Source organism: Balaenoptera ricei, chromosome 2 (genome assembly GCF_028023285.1).
Source record: "Balaenoptera ricei isolate mBalRic1 chromosome 2, mBalRic1.hap2, whole genome shotgun sequence".
Classification (NCBI taxonomy): Eukaryota; Metazoa; Chordata; class Mammalia; order Artiodactyla; family Balaenopteridae; genus Balaenoptera; species Balaenoptera ricei.
In genome coordinates, this window is record NC_082640.1 from 109488586 (window position 1) to 109507379 (window position 18794).

Here is an 18794-nt window from a genome sequence, read left to right on the forward strand (position 1 = left end):
CTCTCCTGACATCATAAACAAAAAATCTTGGTAGATACCATAGCTCTGCCCTCCCTCCTTGGTAAGCCTAGACCCTGGTATTATAATAGTTGGAGGGGTCTCCATAGTCAATGACAGTCCAGTGGTCAGCCCTGACTTAAGGGTGAACAAATGTGGTCAAAGTCCTATATTGGGAATCCTGCCTGCTTTTAGGGTAACTCTAGAACCCCAGTGCTACTGAATTTGAACCAACACATAGAGAGTGGGGTAGGATGGTGCTACCTAACTAGACCCAGAGATCCAATAGGCATTATCACCAATGGAGCTTTTGAGAAAATTTCTAGCAACGCTTTAGGAGATTGATACTAGCCTGTGAGTTGGAGGTGGTCCAACTACTTTAAGTAAAATACAGCTGTACTACATTTTACCTTCTGATCCCAAATGACCACTCCCCAACCCCAGCCACTGTCACCCTTCCATCAGAAGCCATGTAGCAAAATATACAGAGACGGCAAATATTTTTCTCAAGGAAATACATGATGAGGAGGAGAAGATTTTATTCACCAAAAATCCTCTTAGAAATATATGATGAGAAAGAGATTTTATTCACCAAAAGTCCCCTTAGAAAGGGAGAGCGGTCTTTGTTAGAAAAATCCTTTGAAAAACACGAATTCAAAAAGATGTATGCACCCAATGTTCATAGCAGCATTATTTACTATAGTCAAGATATGGAAGCAACCCAAGTGTCCACCAATAGATGAATGGATAAAGAAGATGTGGTATATGTATACAATGGAATATTACCCAGCCATAAAAGAAAGAAATTTTGCCATCTGTGACAACATGGTTGGACCCAGAGTGTACAAATACTGTATTTTTTCATTTATATGTGGAATCTAAAAAATAAAACAAACAAACAATTATAACAAAACAGAAACAGACTCACAGATACAGAGAACAAACTAGTCATTACCAGAGGTGGCAGTGGTGGGAAGAGGGGCAAAACAGATGAAGGGGATAAGAGGTACAAACTACTAGGTGTAAAATAAGTAAGTTGCAAGGATGTAATATACAGCATAGGGAATATAGTCAATATTTAATAATAACTGTGTATGGAGTATAATCTATAAAAATATCAAATTATTATGCTATATACCTGAAACTAATAAAATATTGTAAGTCAACTGTACTTCAATAATAAAAAAAATTCTTTGATAATTGGGAGTAGAAACTAACACCTGAGGGATACAGATTTTGGTGGATTAGTTGCAGGTGACCAGATGGTTTTATTGGTTGCTCCACAGAAGGAGGAGGAAGAGGAGAGAGGAAAGATAAGAGGTGGAATGAAAACAGCAGGTGTAAGCTCTCTGCTAGGCCAATCACTGGGGGGCAGGAACAGGCTTTAACAAGCATTAAAGCTCAATGTGGGGCCTTCCCTGGTGGCGCAGTGGTTAAGAATCTGCCTGCCAATGCAGGTTCGAGCCCTGGTCCGGGAAGACCCCATATGCCACGGGGCAACTAAGCCCATGCGCCACAACTACTGAGCCCACGTGCCACAACTACTGAAGCCTGTGTGCCTAGAGCTCGTGCTCCGCAACAAGAGAAGCCACCACAATGAGAAGTCTACGCACTGCAACGAAGAGTAGCCCCCGCTCGCTGCAACTAGAGAAAGCCCACACACAGCAAGGAAGACCCAACGCAGCCAAAAATAAAGTAAATAAATTTAAAAAAAACTCAATGGGAAAAATATTTGCAAATAATATGACTGACAAGGGGTTAATATCCTAAATATATTAACAGCTCATACTACTCAATATCAAAAAAACAAACAACGCAGTCAACGAATGGGCAGAAGATCTGAATAGACATTTTTCTGAAGAAGACATACAGATGGCTAATAATGACATGTAAAGATGCTCAACATCACTGATTATTAGAAAAATGCAAATCAAAGCAACAATGAGATATCACTTCACACCTGTCAGAATGGCTATCATCAAAAAGTCTACAAATAATAAATGTTGGAGAGGATGTGGAGAAAAGGGAACCCTCCTACACTGTTGGTGGGAATGTAAATTGGTGCAACCATTATGGAAAACAGTATGGAGGCTCCTCAAAAGACTAAAAAAAGAGAATTAGCATATGATTCAGCAAATCCACTCCTGGGTATATATCTGGAGAAAACCATAATTCAAAAAGATACATGCACCCCAATGTTCATTGCAGCACTATTTACAATAGCCAAGACATGGAAACAACCTAAATGCCCATCAACAGAGGAGTGGATAAAGAAGATGTGGTATATATATACAATGGAATATTACTCAGCCATAAAAAAGAATGAAATAACGCCCTTTGCAGCAACATGGATGGACCGAGAGATTGTCATACTGAGTGAAGTAAGTCAGACAGAGAAAGACAAACATCATATGCTATTTATACATGGAATCTTAAAAAATGGTACAAATGAATTTATTTACAAAAAAGAAATATAGTTACAGATGTAGAAAACAAACCTATGAAATTAGAACACTCCCTAACACCATACACAAAAATAAACCAAAATGGATTAGAGACCTAAATGTAAGACCGGACACTATAAAACTCTTAGAGGAAAACATAGGAAGAACATTCTTTGACATAAATCACAGCAAGATCTTTTTTGATCCACCTCCTAGAGTAATGGAAATAAAAACAAAAATAAACAAATGGGACCTAATGAAACTTAAAAGCTTTTGCACAGCAAAGGAAACCATAAACAAGACGAAAAGACAACCCTCAGAATGGGAGAAAATATTTGCAAACGAATCAACGGACAAAGGATTAATCTCCAAAATATATAAACAGCTCATTCAGCTCAATATTAAAGAAACAAACAACCCAATCCAAAAATGGGCAGAAGACCTAAATAGACATTTCTCCAAAGAAGACATATAGACGGCCACGAAGTACATGAAAAGATGCTCAACATCACTAATTATTAGAGAAATGCAAATCAAAACTACAATGAGGTATCACCTCACACCAGTTAGAATGGGCATCATCAGAAAATCTACAAACAACAAATGCTGGAGAGGGTGTGGAGAAAAGGGAACCCTCTTGCACTGTTGGTGGGAATGTAAATTGATACAGCCACTATGGAGAACAATATGGAGGTTCCTTAAAAAACTAAAAATAGAATTACCATATGACCCAGCAATCCCACTACTGGGCATATACCCAGAGGAAACCGTAATTCAAAAAGACACATGCGGGCTTCCCTTGTGGCGCAGTGGTTGAGAGTCTGCCTGCCAATGCAGAGGATACGGGTTCGAGCCCTGGTCTGGGAAGGTCCCACATGCCGCGGAGCAACTGGGCCCGTGAGCCACAATTACTGAGCCTGCGCGTCTGGAGCCTGTGCTCCGCAACAAGAGAGGCCACGATAATGAGAGGCCCGCACACCGCGATGAAGAATGGCCCCCACTTGCCGCAACTAGAGAAAGCCCTCACACAGAAACGAAGACCCAACACAGCCATAAAAATAAATAAATAAATAAACCCAAAGTTTAAAAAAAAAAAAAAAAAAAAGACACATGCACCCGAATGTTCACTGCAGCACTATTTACGATAGCCAGGTCATGGAAGCAACCTAAATGCCCATCAACAGACGAATGGATAAAGAAGTTGTGGTACATATATACAATGGAATATTACTCAGCCATAAAAAGGAACGAAATTGAGTCATTTGTTGAGAAGTGGATGGATCTAGAGACTGTCATACAGAGTGAAGTAAGTCAGAAAGAGAAAAGCAAATATCGTATATTAACGCATGTATGTGGAACCTAGAAAAATGGTACAGATGAGCCGGCTTGCAGGGCAGAAGTTGAGACACAGATGTAGAGAACGGACATATGGACACCAAGGGGGGAAAACTGCGGTGGGGTGGGGATGGTGGTGTGCTGAATTGGGCGATTGGGATTGACATGTATACACTGATGTGTATAAAATTGATGCCTAATAAGAACCTGCAGTATAAAAAAACAGACAAACAAAACAACTAATACTAAACTTTCATTGGGTTATTTGTATGGAAATATGTTAATATAAATCTTTCAGACATTACATGAAATTTCTAAAAATCTTATATGTTCTGGTATAATGTTATAAGTCATAATCCTAGTTATTACCTTAAAATGTATATCTCAGAAATAACTAATTTTCTTGTCAACTGCATTATTATGAACTTTCATCAAATCTTTAACCGTGGTCATGTTTAAGTCTTTTGTCATTTACAGACAGTTCTGGGTGTACTCTGATGCTTTTGCAAAAATGTTCCTATAAAAGGGTTTCATCTTTAAGAAATTCATGGAAAAGACTCTGACAAGTACAGGTTTCTGGTAACTGACTTTACTGCTGAACTGAATGAATAAGCATTTTCAGAACTCTAATGAAAAACTGATGAACTCATAAAAGTGCTAACAAAAGATCAAGATGAAAAAAAAATTAATTACATGGGACTGAGTGAACTGATGAGGATGAGTATAATTTTTGTGACTTTCTGTCTGAATTAAAAAAAAAAAATCCCACAAGGACTCAGAGGCAAAGAATATACAAATCAATTTTCACTGCAAAGTAAAGGAGCTGTTACAGTGGAGGATTACTGGACTGAATGTCAATATTATGACATAGTATGAGTGTGTTTCATGTTTGGTAATTGCAATCATTGTTGCTTTTGTTGTGGTCATCCATGTACAATGCTTGGTGTCAGTTTATTTATCTCTTGTAAAAATAAAATACAGTGTGTGTGTGTGAAAAAAAAAAAAAAAAAACCTATGGTTACCGGAGGGGAAGGGAGGGAATAAATTGGGAAATTGGGACTGACATATACACCCTACTATATTTAAAATAGAAAAAAAGCTTAGAGAGAGATTCTTGGGGGATACAGAATTTCAGTTTTTAAAAGAAATAAAGAAGGTACTTGGTATTTTTATTTTTTTATATAAAAGCAAAAGAAGAAGAATAGTGTATAATCAAATATCTTCTTTAAAAATGCAATTTCTGGCTTTTTCTTAGAGAACACAAATTTAAAGTGAAATAATTTTTAATGTCCAATACAAAATTAAGAAAACCCACCAAAGTTTTGTGTAAATATTCAGGCATGCATTCATTCATTAACAAATATCTGCTGTGCATCTGTTACATGCCTGGTACTGCTTTGGACTCTGAGGATGCAGAGGTGACCAAGACAGATCATGTCCTTGACCACATAAATTTTGTAGAGCTTAATGATTTAAAATTTCTGAGAAGAACTATAAAGGCAAATAAAACCAACACCTGAACTAACTGCAACGCAAATTCAAAAAAAAAGAAAAGCTTTGAGAATTGACTAGACTTACCCTTAAAAGTCCAAGATAGTGACTGAGATACAAGCTTGGTCATGGCATACACATTAAAGTCAAGGAGACAGGCACAAGAATCAAATTTATGACAGGAGGACAATTGGGTTGCAAAAATGTCTTCAAACAAATATTCACCATGCTATCCAGTTAAGGTTCTGAAAACCCTGGGTAACACATTCTACCTACAGGAAAAACAAGGTTCAAATTCAAGGTTTTCTAATAGCTAATTAAAATAAAGCAAGAGAGTAACCACAAGAGAACAGAGAGAGAGGGAGGGACTGAAATTAAGATTGAGATTCTGTCTGTCATTGGATAAAAACAAGCAGCCATCACCAAAAAGTGTACAAACAGTAAATGCTGGAGAAGGTGTGGAGAAAAGGGAACCCTCTTACACTGTTGGTGGGAATGTAAATTGGTATAGCCACTATGGAGAACAGTATGGAGGTTCCTTAAAAAACTAAAAATAGAACTACCATATGATCCAGCAATCCCACTCCTGGGCATATATCCAGAGAAAACCATACTTCGAAAAGATACATACACCCCAATGATCATAGCAGCACTATTTACAATAGCCAAGACATGGAAGCAACCCAAGTGCCATGAAAAGATAAATGAATAAAGAAGATGTGGCATATACATATATATAAAATATATACACACACACACATATATATATACACACACACATATGTACACACAATGGAATACTAATCAGCCATAAAAAAGAATGAAATTCCACCATTTGCAGCAACATGGATGGACCTAGAGAATATTATGTTTACTGAAATAAGTCAGACGGAGAAAGACAAATACTGTATGAAGTCACTTATATGTGGAATCTAGGAAATAATACAAATGAACATATATGCAAAACAGAAATAGACTCACAGATATAGAAAACAAACTAGTGGTTACAAAAGGGGAGAAGAAGAAGGGAGGGGCAAACTAGGGGTATAGGATTAAGAGATACAAACTACTATGTATAAAATAGATAAGTAACAAGAATATATGTATAGCACAGGGAATTCTAGCCGTTATCTCGTAATAACTTTTAATGGAGTATAATCTGTAAAAAATACTGAATCACCACGCTATACACCTGAAACTAATATAATATTGTAAATCAACTCTACTTAAATAAAAAAAAAAAACTCAGTTTCAAAATTTCTGTCTTTAAAATATTCCAAAAGGCATGACAGATGCTGAAAGTGTGAACTTTCAAATGCAATTATGTTGAATGCGCTTGGTACTGGTTGACTTGCTCCCAAGGTCCCACATACTTTCAGTTGAAGCCCCATCCCATACTGACTCCTAAATCTTCAGTAAAGTATTTAGACACACACACACACACACACACACACAACTATGAGTGAGTGTTTTTCTAGAACTTGATGAATAAGTTCTATATTCAATGGTTTGCTAAAAAGGAGATAGCCCTAAAGGTTAAGGACTACAGAGGACAGACACACACTAGGAGCAAGCTGTGAGAACTCACAGGTATCATGAAGACTGTCACATGCCACAGAATTAGATTTTCACCCAAGTTAACCAGGTATTCAAGGAGGAGGAAGCCCCCAGATGACAGCATGGCTATTCTAATTTTGCCTCCTCCATTTCATTATCCATATAACTTCTGAGTGAGTTTTCTAAGACACAAATCTAAGCATGCCCTACTTATGATCAAGATTCTTCGATAATTTCCCATTGCCTACTTGATTAAAAAAAAAGAAGAAGAGGGGCTTCCCTGGTGGCGCAGTGGTTGAGAGTCCGCCTGCCAATGCAGGGGACATGAGTTTGATCCCTGGTCTGGGAAGATCCCACATGCCGTGGAGCAACTAAGCCAGTGAGCCACAACTACTGAGCCCGCGCGCCACAACTACTGAAGCCCGCGCGCCTAGAGCCCGTGCTCCGCAATGAGAAGCCACCACAATGAGAAGCTCACACACTGCAACAAAGAGTAGCCCCCGCTCGCCGCAACTAGAGAAAGCCCACACACAGCAGCAAAGACCCAACACAGCCAAAAATAAATAAATAAAATAAATAAATTTATAACAACAACAAAAAAAAGAAGAAGATAAAAACCTTTGCAAAGCATTTAAGGCCTTTCCCAGCTTCTTGCAAAGTGCCTGGTGAGCAGTGGGTTCTCTAAACATGGAGCATGAGCATGGTTCCCTCTTTCTATCAGGCCTCAACTCAAAAATCACAGAACTTCTCTGAAAGGTCACCCCTGGCCATCTACTAGAATGCCAACAAGCCCTCTCCCCCAAATTTTCATAGCCCTCTTCTATACTTATCTTCTCTCCTCAGTTCTTTCAATATCTAACATATTATATACTTTACTTATTTAACTTATTGTCTGTCACCCTCAGTAGGCATATATAAAACATCACCTATAAACATAACCTCTAGGTAGACAGGGATTTTTGACTTTTTAATTTGTCCACTACTATCTCCATTACCTAGAACCGGGCTTGGCACACAGCAAGTGCTTCATAAAATATATGTAGGATGGATGGGTGCGTGGATCATTAAAACCTCGACCCCAAAACCAGTTCCACCTGAAGCCTCCAGGAAGATTTAGATATTCCTGCTTCTCTCTCCTTCCCCGTACATAACTTCTCTTATCATATTGTACTTCTTTGTATGTTGAGCTGAAAACTTCATTGAAATCAAGGGCCTCACTTTCATTTGTATGTACTTAGAAGTGACTCCTTTGTGCTTGGTACATGATATGTCATTGAATAAATGAATGATTGATTATACCCTTATTTTAAAGACGAAGAAAATAAGGTTTAAAAAGGTTAAATAACTTTTAAGGACACACACTAGTAAGTTGCAGATGTAAGATACTAACCCAAATGTATGCCAAGCCATTCCTTTATTTTTCCTTGTCACTACTACCATATCTCCCTACAATGTTCTATCCTGTCCCACATTTTCTATTATTCATATTGTACCTATTACTAAGTCCCTGTGCAAATCAAATCCCACCTATTCAATGAAATCTTCCAGATGACTCTTATTCACAGTAATTTCTCCTTTTTTTTTACCAGGAAGTTCCTGAGATAGCTCTCAGGGTAAATGGGGGAGGTTATAAGGTAAGGTTTGTGGCCTTGGAGAACAGCTTATCCACTTGTGTTCCTCACTCCATATTCAGGCTCTTGGTGCAAAGGCCTACCTGTTTTGCAGGTAATGCACCCTCCATTGGTCCCCAACCTCAGGTAACAGTCTCTCATGATCTGCATATCTCTCCTAAGGACTTATGTGGCTGGTGATGGATGCAATTGTTTCCTTGGTTTGACTGAGCTGAGCTTCCAAGAGAAGCTGCAGAATGAAGCAACTCTGAATAATCCGCATCCCCACCCTGGGATTAGCACTCAGGATACATAAAGCTTTTCCCCTCCTCTCTCCGTCTCTGTTTCTGTTGAAAGAAAGGGTTTCAACCTTTCCCAAATGTGACTCTTGCAAGGTTGTTTCATGAGAAGCAAAAGCTTATTTCCTATTAGCCATTTCCTCATGTTACCACATGGAAAATAGACTTTTCATTGGCCCAACTTCTCCCTTTTTAAATAGAGGTGCATATACCAACATCAGAAATAACAATTTTTGTTTTCAATGGTCCTTGAAAAGTAATGTAAAGAGATACTTACAGTTGAAAAAATATGCTTGTTACTTGTTCTCATTTTCTCATCTCAAGCTGAGACATATACACTCAGAACCTGCAAAAACCACAATAAATTCTTCTCTAATGTCTTCCGTACTTAAAATCTTCAGTACATACCCAACCATCTTATTCAGTAATAATGTGCCACCCTAGTTTGTAACTGCACTACAACATTTAACCCTTAATTGTGTCTACATAAAATGTTGAGATATCCACAATCTGAGAAGCCGTAGTGAATTAAAACAGCAGGACCACCTGTGTTCAGATCCCACCTCCATCATTTATCAGCTGTGCGAAGTTAAGTTCCTTAAAGTCTCAGTCTCATTTTCCTCATTTTAAAATGGTATCCTATCACTTCATAAAGTTGTTATATTTAATTTGCAAATAGTAATTAATAAATGATAGCTATATGGGAGTTTATTATGCACCGGGCACTATGTTGATCTAACTGTCAGAGAAATCTGAAGAAACTCAGAAGCTGAGCACAGGGCTTGGTACATCGTAGACAACTAAAATATACTGAAGGAATGAAGCTCAGAGAAGCTAAGAAGGTCCGGGTCTATCAGGATATTGGTAGAGCTCTGAGTGGAGCCCAGGTATGCCTGACCGCAAAGCCCATGTCCCTGACCCCTGCACTATATTCTGACAACGTCCAGAGTGCCCAGGACAAGGGCTGGCACAGAAAGGCCCTGATACATGGCGTTTTGTTTACCATGGGCCCTCTGACATTAGAGAGGACTAGAAGAGTGGTCTTTGAACGCGGGCTCACCAGTTTCCAGCAGGGCCTTGAGCCCACTGGTCAGGGCTACGTGGTTTTCCTAGCCGAGGACCGAGGTGAGATGGAAAATGCACCCTTCTTCACTCCTCTATTCTCTTCCCCCCACAATTGCAGTGCCGGGTGAGCGGCCCGGGGGACGCACTTCTGGAACCCCTTTTTCCTCTGAGACTCGCAGGCTAGCCGAAGCGACTGCGGCCCTGGGTTGGACGGAGCCTGTTTCCAGTCGGACCGCGTCCGGCGACGCACCCGAGCTCCGCGCCTGCGCACTCAGCCCGTCGCCGCGCCGGCCCTGAGGACGTGTGCACGCTGCCTTCGCGGCTCCTGGGCCTTGAGATGCGCGGCTCGCGGGCCCGTGCCAGCTCCAGGTGCGTGAGGAGGATTTCAAGAACCCAGGTGTGAGGTGGAGCGATCCCCCGGGAAAGGTCGGGCCTGCCTCGGTCCCTCCAAGGTGCCCGGGGACCCAGCACGGGGGCGCCACGACCTCAGCTCCTTTGCTTTCCCCACTTCCCCGCCTCCTGACTGCGACTCATGGGGAGCGGGAATCTCTGAGAGGAATTGCAAAAAACGATACTTTCCCCTGCAGTGGGTCGTGTCACATGTGGCATTTTTCCCCCTCTCTGTGGCCAAAGCAGTTTTCACCCTTGCCTTTCCTTTCCCGATGTGGGATTTTGCAGTCTCTGGACTCTGGCTCAACTCCTAGGTGCTTACTGGTTGTGGGCAATTAGGGCGAGGGCCAGTTGTCAGGGTCTGTGTCCTGTGCACTCCTTCTGAGAGGAAGAGGTGAGGGTTCAAGGTCAAGAGAGGGGGCCGGGGGAAGTGGGGCAGAAGAAGCTACAGAGAGGGAAAGGCTGTGATAAATGTCGCCCGAGGTTATTCCCTAACTGAAAGTTCTCTAACTTTCTCTCAGTTCTTGTGTTTCTTGTTCATTTACTTTTGTGATATCCTCACCTCGTTTTAATGGTGTTCATTAAGACTGGAAAACCAACAGGCTTTCGGCCTTGAAGTATCGTTGGAATTTTTTGAGATCGGTTTTCACAGTTTTACAACAGAGTGTATCTTGCTGTTGTCAGGATAATCTTGGGGTTGACCCATTGAGATTTACCATCTTTTATTTTCACTTTAACATAGGAAAAATTACACGCTGTTGGATTTGTTTTTGAAATATTACCGACAAAAAAAGTCATTTGAGAACACAGAGAAATCAGTAGAAGTGGGATTTGGAGTTCTATCAAATTACTGTGCATATGCTTAAGTACGCGTGGGACTGCATTTGGAGCTTGGGGATCCCTTAGCTGTCACTTATAAATAGCAGATGAGATCACTGCTTGCCACCAGTGATTCTAACAATATAGGGCTTCCAGTAAGTGCTTTCCCACATGGTGTGGACACAACTGACAATAGTATCCGGTCTTAGTGCTAGTGTTAGTTGATAAGCCATAGTCTCTTTTTGGCCCGGTAACTATAGGTCATCAATTCCTGTTATAATCAGAAATGGTTGTCATGTGTGTGGTTCTAGTGTGGGATTTTTTTCAAGTGTTCCAAAGAAACTATTAAAGGAAAGAAGAAATACACAATAGGAGCTGAGGAGCCTGGCTGCAGGCCAGAATCCTGTGTGTGATCTTTCAGGCCCAACCATAGACAACTGCGTGGCTTTGTCTGGCTGGCCTCTTTGGGGGAAGCTGCTCTTGCCACACCAGACTTGTGCATGGCCAGTGCACTGCAGTTTTCTGGAGGGAGTTGCAGTCAAGGACTCACCCCTTCCCTCCCACTAGCCATGCTCATACTGTATTGCATTCCTGGCTCAGGTACTTCCATTCTGAGGGCCTTGGCCGAGGTACTTCCCAGGTGCCTCCACCAATACCTCCTTATTGCAAAGGGAGGGAAGGTGGAGGGGGCAGCCTTGACTGAGGTACTTTTCTCCATTTTGACTCAGGACCATTCCACTTGTAGCTCTTCCTTCCTCCTCCCCTGGCCCACAGGTCCATAAAGAGGCAGAAACCTTTTGTTCCAGCCTCCTTTGCAGAGAGGTGATTGTGTGCATTGCATCCACCTAACCCTCACCTAGTGTTGTTCCATTTAATCGACCACTGGGGAACCAGTACTTTTTTAGCCTCTTGCTTGCACTGTCGCAGTAAGTGAATAGACTCGATTATTACTTGCAGTTTGGCTCATTGTCCTGATTGACACCTCAACACCTGATTTTGCCTGACGGGAATTAAATAAATTGCCAAGTTCTTGGCAATTCACTTAATTTTAATTCTCCTAACTGCTGCTGTGTTCGCATTTTAAGGGTTTGGAGGCCATTCACCTGTAATTTCTCTAACTCAGTGTTGTGAAAGTGGATAGTAATAGCATCAACAGCTGATTGTTGTTAACGTGGATATCTGGGTTATATGGTGTAGTTTATAAATTAATATAGTGGCTTGCAGTCAGATTATTTTAGTTATTTGTGGCATATTACCTTTGGCCTCTAATTAGATTTTTCTGATAAATATTTTGGGGTTATATGGGTCAGTTGAAGAAAATTAATAATCCTTAGTAATCCTGTCTCATCCTATGGGCCCCAATCTTACTTAATAGATTACTTGGCCACTTTGAATAAAGTGATTGATTTGTTGTAGGTTCCTCTGTCTAGTGTGTAAAGAGATATGCCAGGAACAGGTTTCACAGTTTTTTACCTCTTCCTATAGAAGTTTCACAAAACAGTATTTATGGTTACCATATGTTATGCAACCTGATATTTTCTACTCTATTAAACAAAAATGCTGATCATGACACACTAAAGTGATTGCACAATCCACTAATGGGTAGTGACATGCAGCTTGAAAAACACTATAATAAAACAACTAGAAGATAATTTGCTCAATAAATGAATTTTTTTTCTGTTTTTATATCAGATTCCTGAAGAGAACCACAGTGGGAGTGTTTGTGATTTTGTGTTTAAGGTGTCTTCTAGGAAAAAATAGATAATAGCACACAGCATATATGTTGGATATCCACTAAATCATCTGACAAAAGAACACTGAGTTTCTGGTAGATTTATCAACTCTCTGATCTCAACTAGAAGATACAACATTAGAATGAGAGAGCTGGAACAGCTTTTTTTAATCTCTGGCTTCCTTATTTAAGGAAAATGCAGTAGAAGAAGAAGGATGAGAAGAAAATTGGCTTTTCAGTTAGGAGAAGATAGGGTATAAAATGGTTTTGAAAGTTCCTGGTTAGCTTTTGCATGTGTCCTACAGAGGTATATTAGGGAAAGTATCTTTATATTAACTGAGACCAAAATGACCTTTTTATTCTACTGCCTGAAAAGTAAACTACACTCAGACTTTCAATTACTTAGCCGTAGATAAGTATGTAAGTAGCCAATGTGTCAACCTCATTGCCTCTGTACTTGTTTTTTAGGACTTCTACAGCAAAGTGGAAAGGAGAAATAAAAAGAACTGTACGTTTAGTGTGTTTATCTCTTAGTTAGAAACCCTGAAAATGATATTAAGTAGATAAGGATAAAGTTTTTAAATTTGATTAGTGTTGAGCTAAATAATACCTTACATTTATACATTGCTTCAGTTTTCCAACACATTCAGGTGCATTATCTCCATTGATTCTCACAACTCAATGTGGTAGGCAGGCCAGGAGGCATTTTCCCTGACTCAGAGATGAGGAATCTATATTTCCTTCTTCTTGCCACCAAGTTCATATGATGGCAGATCCAGGACTAGAATCCAGGTTTTCTGGGACATTTTCTCCCAGTTGCTTATGTTATCTTTGTTGGTCCAAAGAAGTAACTGAGAGTAAATATTGCTAATGATGTGGCTAAGAATTTTGATAACTAAAACATTCCATTCTCATATCATGTCCAAGGTATGCTATAATTGAATGCAGCTATGTCTTATTTTTAGTATTATATTTTATTTCTTACACTCTTTATCTTTCTAGCCCAATTTTTGAAAAATGACAAATTTACTTAATAGTGGACTAGGAAAATTAGAATTAAAAGATCTATTTAATGTTAAGAAATTCAACTCAGTCCCCTTTTAACGTATCATCTCAATTAATTAGAAACATAGCTTAAAATTATATACATTTTTAAGTATTTCTTTTAAAGACTCCTCATTTCTCTGTATGAGTAAAATTAGTTTAATGATTCTAAAGTATCTAAAATGGTTATTAACTTACTTTTAAACACAGGAAAAGTTGAGGTTCCCTATTGCCTTTAATACCTTTAGCCAAGGAACAGCTTAAATTATTTCTTTTCATATGAATAAGTAATTTTTAATTAATACATTTTTATTTTTAATTTTTAGACATCTGTGGAGTGTAAGAACACCATGGAGCTCATCAGAGTATATCACTGAAGAATATGATGGCTGAAAACAATTTGAAAATGCTAAAGATTCAACAGTGTGTAGTAGCCAACAAACTACCTAGAAACAGGCCATATATTTGCAATATTTGCTTCAAGCATTTTGAAACACCCTCAAAATTAGCTAGGCATTATCTCATTCATACTGGTCAAAAGCCATTTGAATGTGATGTGTGTCATAAAACCTTTAGACAACTAGTTCATCTGGAAAGACATCAACTAACTCATAATCTGCCTTTTAAATGTAGTATTTGTCCACGCCACTTTAAGAATCTGAAGACATTCGTGAAGCACCAACAGCTTCACAATGAAACTTACCAGAATGATGTTAAACAGGTCAGAAGACTGCTGGAGGCCAAGCAAGAAAAGCCAGTGTATGGAATGTATCATGCTCTTACCACAGAGGAGAGATGGGCATTACACCCGTGCTCCAAGTCTGATCCTACACACAGCCCTACAAAGAAAAAAAAGAATATTCACGCGTGTACAATCTGTGGCAAGCTGTTCCCATCACAGTCAAAACTTGACAGGCATGCACTTATTCATACTGGTCAGAGGCCTTTTAAATGTGTCCTGTGCAGTAAATCTTTTCGACAGTCAACTCACTTAAAAATCCACCAACTCACACATTCAGAGGAAAGACCTTTTCAATGTTGTTTTTGTCAAAAAGGATTTAAGATTCAAAGCAAACTTCTGAAGCATAAACAAATCCATGCCAGGAATAAGACTCTTCAGACTCTTTCATTAAAGGTGAAGAGTCCAGAATCAGGCCCCCTGCCTAATAAATTAAATGCAAAGCAGGATAGTTTTGAAAATGGTGATATATGTGAATCTGAGGAGAATAATCAACTTGATGTCCACTCTATTTATATTGTCCCTTTTCAATGTCCAGAGTGTGAAGAATGTTTTGAATCAGAGCAGATTCTCAATGGACATAAGTGTTTTCCTGCCAGAAGTGGCAAAATTCCAAGCAGGCTCAAAAGAAGCTATAACTATAAAACCATTGTTAAAAAAATCTTGGCTAAGCTTAAACGTGCTGGGGGTAAAAAATTAGATAATTTTCGATCTGAGAAAAAAGTATTTAAAAACAGTTTCTTGAAAAATTGTGATCTTATTTCTGGTGAGCAGAGCCCTGAACAAACCCAGAGAACATTTATGGGTTCTCTTGGCAAGCATGGAACATATAAGGCAGTTGGCAATAAAAAGAAGAAAACGTTGACTTTGCCATTTTCTTGGCAAAAGCACTTCCAGAGCCAAGATATGGGAAAAAACGTAAAAGGTATTCTTACACCAGAGAACATGTTAACTATGGATAATTCTGTGAATAATAAAGATGTATCTATCTATGGTTCATCAGGTGAGGAATTCTTTGAAAACTGCGAAGTGCTTCAGTGTGGTTTTTCAATTACAAATGAAAACATCTATACTGGACATAAGATGTGTCCTTGTGACAAATGTGAGAAAGTGTTTCCTTCCGTATCTAAACTACAAAGACACTATTTAATTCATACTGGACAGAGGCCTTTTGGCTGTAATGTTTGTGGGAAATCTTTTAGACAGTCAGCTCACTTGAAAAGACATAAATTAACTCATATTGATAAGATTCCATATAGAAAATCTCTTTGCCAAGTAGAATTGGAAAATTTGAACAAACTTTTCATTCATCAAGGTGATAATGTTAACTATAATGCTTCCCAACAATGTCAGACTCTTGGTTTTCAAAAATACGATGTCTCAGAGTCAGATCAAACATCAGAAATAAAAGTTAAGGCAGAATCAGAGGATTTCATTCTTGGTACCCCCTATAGGAACAGGCAGCCCTGTCTCTCTAGTGCACTTCTGGAATCAGAGCAGAGCCATCATAGTCATTGTTGTAGTTATTCAGGGCGTACTGAGAGGAACGATGGCCTTCTTTACCAATGCAGTGTTTGTTCTAAAAGTTTTAGATCCCCATCGAAGCTGGAAAGACACTATCTAATTCATGCAGGGCAGAAGCCATTCGAATGCTCAGTTTGTGGCAAAACATTCAGACAGGCTCCACACTGGAAGAGACATCAACTTACTCACTTTAAGGAATGACCACAAGAGAAAATGGTTGTCTTAAAGTCAGTTATGTAATTGACAGACCCACTAACACATGTGTGGTCTTTCTGGTGACCTTGCTCTTTAGCCTGTATCATTTATAATGTATTTGTATCAAAAGGCCTGCATTAGATTGAATGATTTCGTAGGCACTTGCTTGTCTGCATAGTCAGAGGTAAGATACATAGAAATGTAATACGTTTTAGGAACAGCCGAATTAATTTTTAGGGGGAAGAACATGATTTGATGCCATAAAGCAGGTATTTGTTTTATTTTAACATATACTTTGGCTGTATTGAAAATGTTGTAAATCCATGATGTGGTACAAATAATTCAGCCTCATTTTTAAAGGAATTATTCCTTAAGACACGCCATCTCCTTTTATATATGCTCAAAAGACTGAGAGGCAAAAATTGGTTTTTGGCCACTACAGATAGCCCCACTATATTATTTCATGTATTTTATATCTATGGTTCAAATTCCATTGCAAAATTTTTTCTTACAAGCTAAAAAATATAAAGGCGATAAAAGTGAAAGTGGATGAGAAAATAATAGCATTATTTTCATTGTTCTTTTTCAAGCTGTTTATTCTTAGGACTCCGGTAGCTTCCCCCCCCCCCATTCTATAGGTGATTTGAATTGTTTTTTTGCCCAGCCTGCTGTTATCTTTACCCCCAAAATGTAAAAGTAGGAGAGAGGCTAGGATGCACCTCTATACATTTACCATGTTTACTTATCAGGAATAATGTTCAAGTGCCATAATCTTTTTGATGGTATGTATGCAGTGTCATCTTTTCAGAGGAATGAATGCAATTCATCTACATGCTTATTAATGATTGATAGCAGTAGTTGTAGACTTAAGACTCACCTGTAGATCTGCATCTCCATAAGACTTTTACATTTACCTTAGTAAAACTTTCTTTTAATACCTCTTTGAGTGGTCCTATGACTAAACTAAATATTCTATTAAGTTTGATCAAACGGCAGTGACTAGGTGTAGTTCTAGTTTTTATTCCTGTTTTTTGCAAGATTCTAATGCTAAAGAATGTTATTTTGATCATTAGTAAATTGTTATTTTAATTAGTAAGGTAATCCCATGTAGGAATAAGATGCTTATGGAATTGAGAGTATCATTCTAAACAGTACTGTCATGATTTGGGGAATATTTAATCAAACTGTAAAAGGCTTGTAATCACACATTGTCCTTCACATTTGCCATTTTTAATAAAATCTTTAAGAACGACATTTCCTAGCAATAAGAGAAAATAACCATTATCTTTCTAAGGTGAAAAGAACAGGTGGGTATTTATCCTAGCACTCTCAGATATATGTAGTGACAAGCCCTCTACTGAGAATGGATAAAGGAACAATTTTACATTGTACTGTAAGAATTGTCTTTGTGGGGGGTGAGGGGGGAGGAGAAGTCGGTCTGCTTCTTTTACAAGTGAATTTTGAGAAACTTGGGTTTAATTCATAGAGATTAAACTTAACAGTACAGATAAAAGCCCAAAGATGTACAAATGTGCAGGAGAATCGTGTTTTAAAGAATAATTTCTTATGTTTCCTTGAGATGTGTTCCTCCAGTGCTAGCAAGGTGATGTTTTATATAATTTGCTTTACACAAAACTTTTTAAGAACACATCTATTACATAAAAGCAAGGGATAACTAGTTCATGTTTTCCAAGAATAAAGGTTCAAGGGTTTTTTTCTTTAATATGTCTGAAATTATATATTTGGGAATTTTCCTAAGCTATTTATGTAATTTTATTTGAAGTAAATGTCTCATATACTCCTTCCCCAACCCTAACAGGAGAATCCTAACAGTGTTGTGCTTGTATGATTATTAGACTTTATTTGCCTAAGTGATACTACTATACATTTTTTTTTTTTTTGGCCCATGCCTTTTTAAGCTGTTTCATATTGAAAGTTGGAATATTGTAAAAATTTTGTCAAAGAGGTACTGTAGTGCTATTTGAAGTACCTGTAACGAAATACTTATTTACTTTTATTATCACTACAAGCTGTGGAAACTTTATAGGAATGAAAATAAACTGTATACATCCATGATAAGAAGTTTAAACATTAGATGTTAAATGATGACTTGCTGCATGCTAGAACCGTTATTGTTGAATCAGTTGCTTTGGTTTTCTGAAAAAAATAAACTTTTAAATATCTGTAAAGAAAATTAGAAGAATTTTTGTTTGGGCAATTCCAGGCTGTAGCATGATTATTTACTGAAGTAGTTTGACTGACTTAGTTAGTGAAATTGTTTCTTGTTTTGTACTACAATAGGGCCTATTAGGACAAAATGTGTGTTGAAGGAAAGTAGATGGTGATTCTTGAATAATTCAAATTTTAGAATATTTTAAAAATAAAGTTTCTAATTACACAGTTTGAACTTTTTTAAAAGGGAAAATCACATAATACAGGAACAAGGTACTGATCGCCAAACACTTTCCTGGGCCCACTCCAGTCTACTTTCTACCTTCTGAGCTTTCTACATGGATAGTTAATCGTTTACTTCCTTGTTCATGTTAAGTTTCT

At 38.4% G+C, this 18794-nt stretch overlaps 1 protein-coding gene and 1 long non-coding RNA gene across 4 annotated transcripts in view; one reads left to right on the forward strand and one right to left on the reverse strand.

Moving 5' to 3' along the window:
- The window catches only part of LOC132360517 (uncharacterized), a 146328-nt gene extending 136324 nt beyond the window's left edge, over positions 1 to 10004 (reverse strand). For both annotated transcript variants that reach the window (XR_009501120.1, XR_009501119.1), the window contains exons 1-2: positions 9794 to 10004; positions 9011 to 9079 (exon numbers count right to left, since the gene is read on the reverse strand). This is a non-coding gene — a long non-coding RNA (uncharacterized LOC132360517). The remainder of the gene's footprint in view (positions 1 to 9010; positions 9080 to 9793) is intronic.
- A 74-nt stretch (positions 10005 to 10078) lies between these two features.
- On the forward strand, positions 10079 to 18577 carry ZNF770 (zinc finger protein 770). 2 transcript variants are annotated; one of them, XM_059913681.1, is made up of 2 exons: positions 10079 to 10167; positions 14110 to 18577. In XM_059913681.1, the coding sequence occupies exon 2, from the start codon at positions 14166 to 14168 to the stop codon at positions 16245 to 16247; it is 2082 nt and encodes a 693-aa protein (XP_059769664.1). In that variant the 5' UTR covers positions 10079 to 10167; positions 14110 to 14165; the 3' UTR covers positions 16248 to 18577. The 2 variants fall into 2 exon arrangements, with proteins under 2 accessions (XP_059769664.1, XP_059769665.1); XM_059913682.1 differs by having other exon boundaries at positions 10086 to 10195.
- Positions 18578 to 18794: the final 217 nt, after the last annotated feature.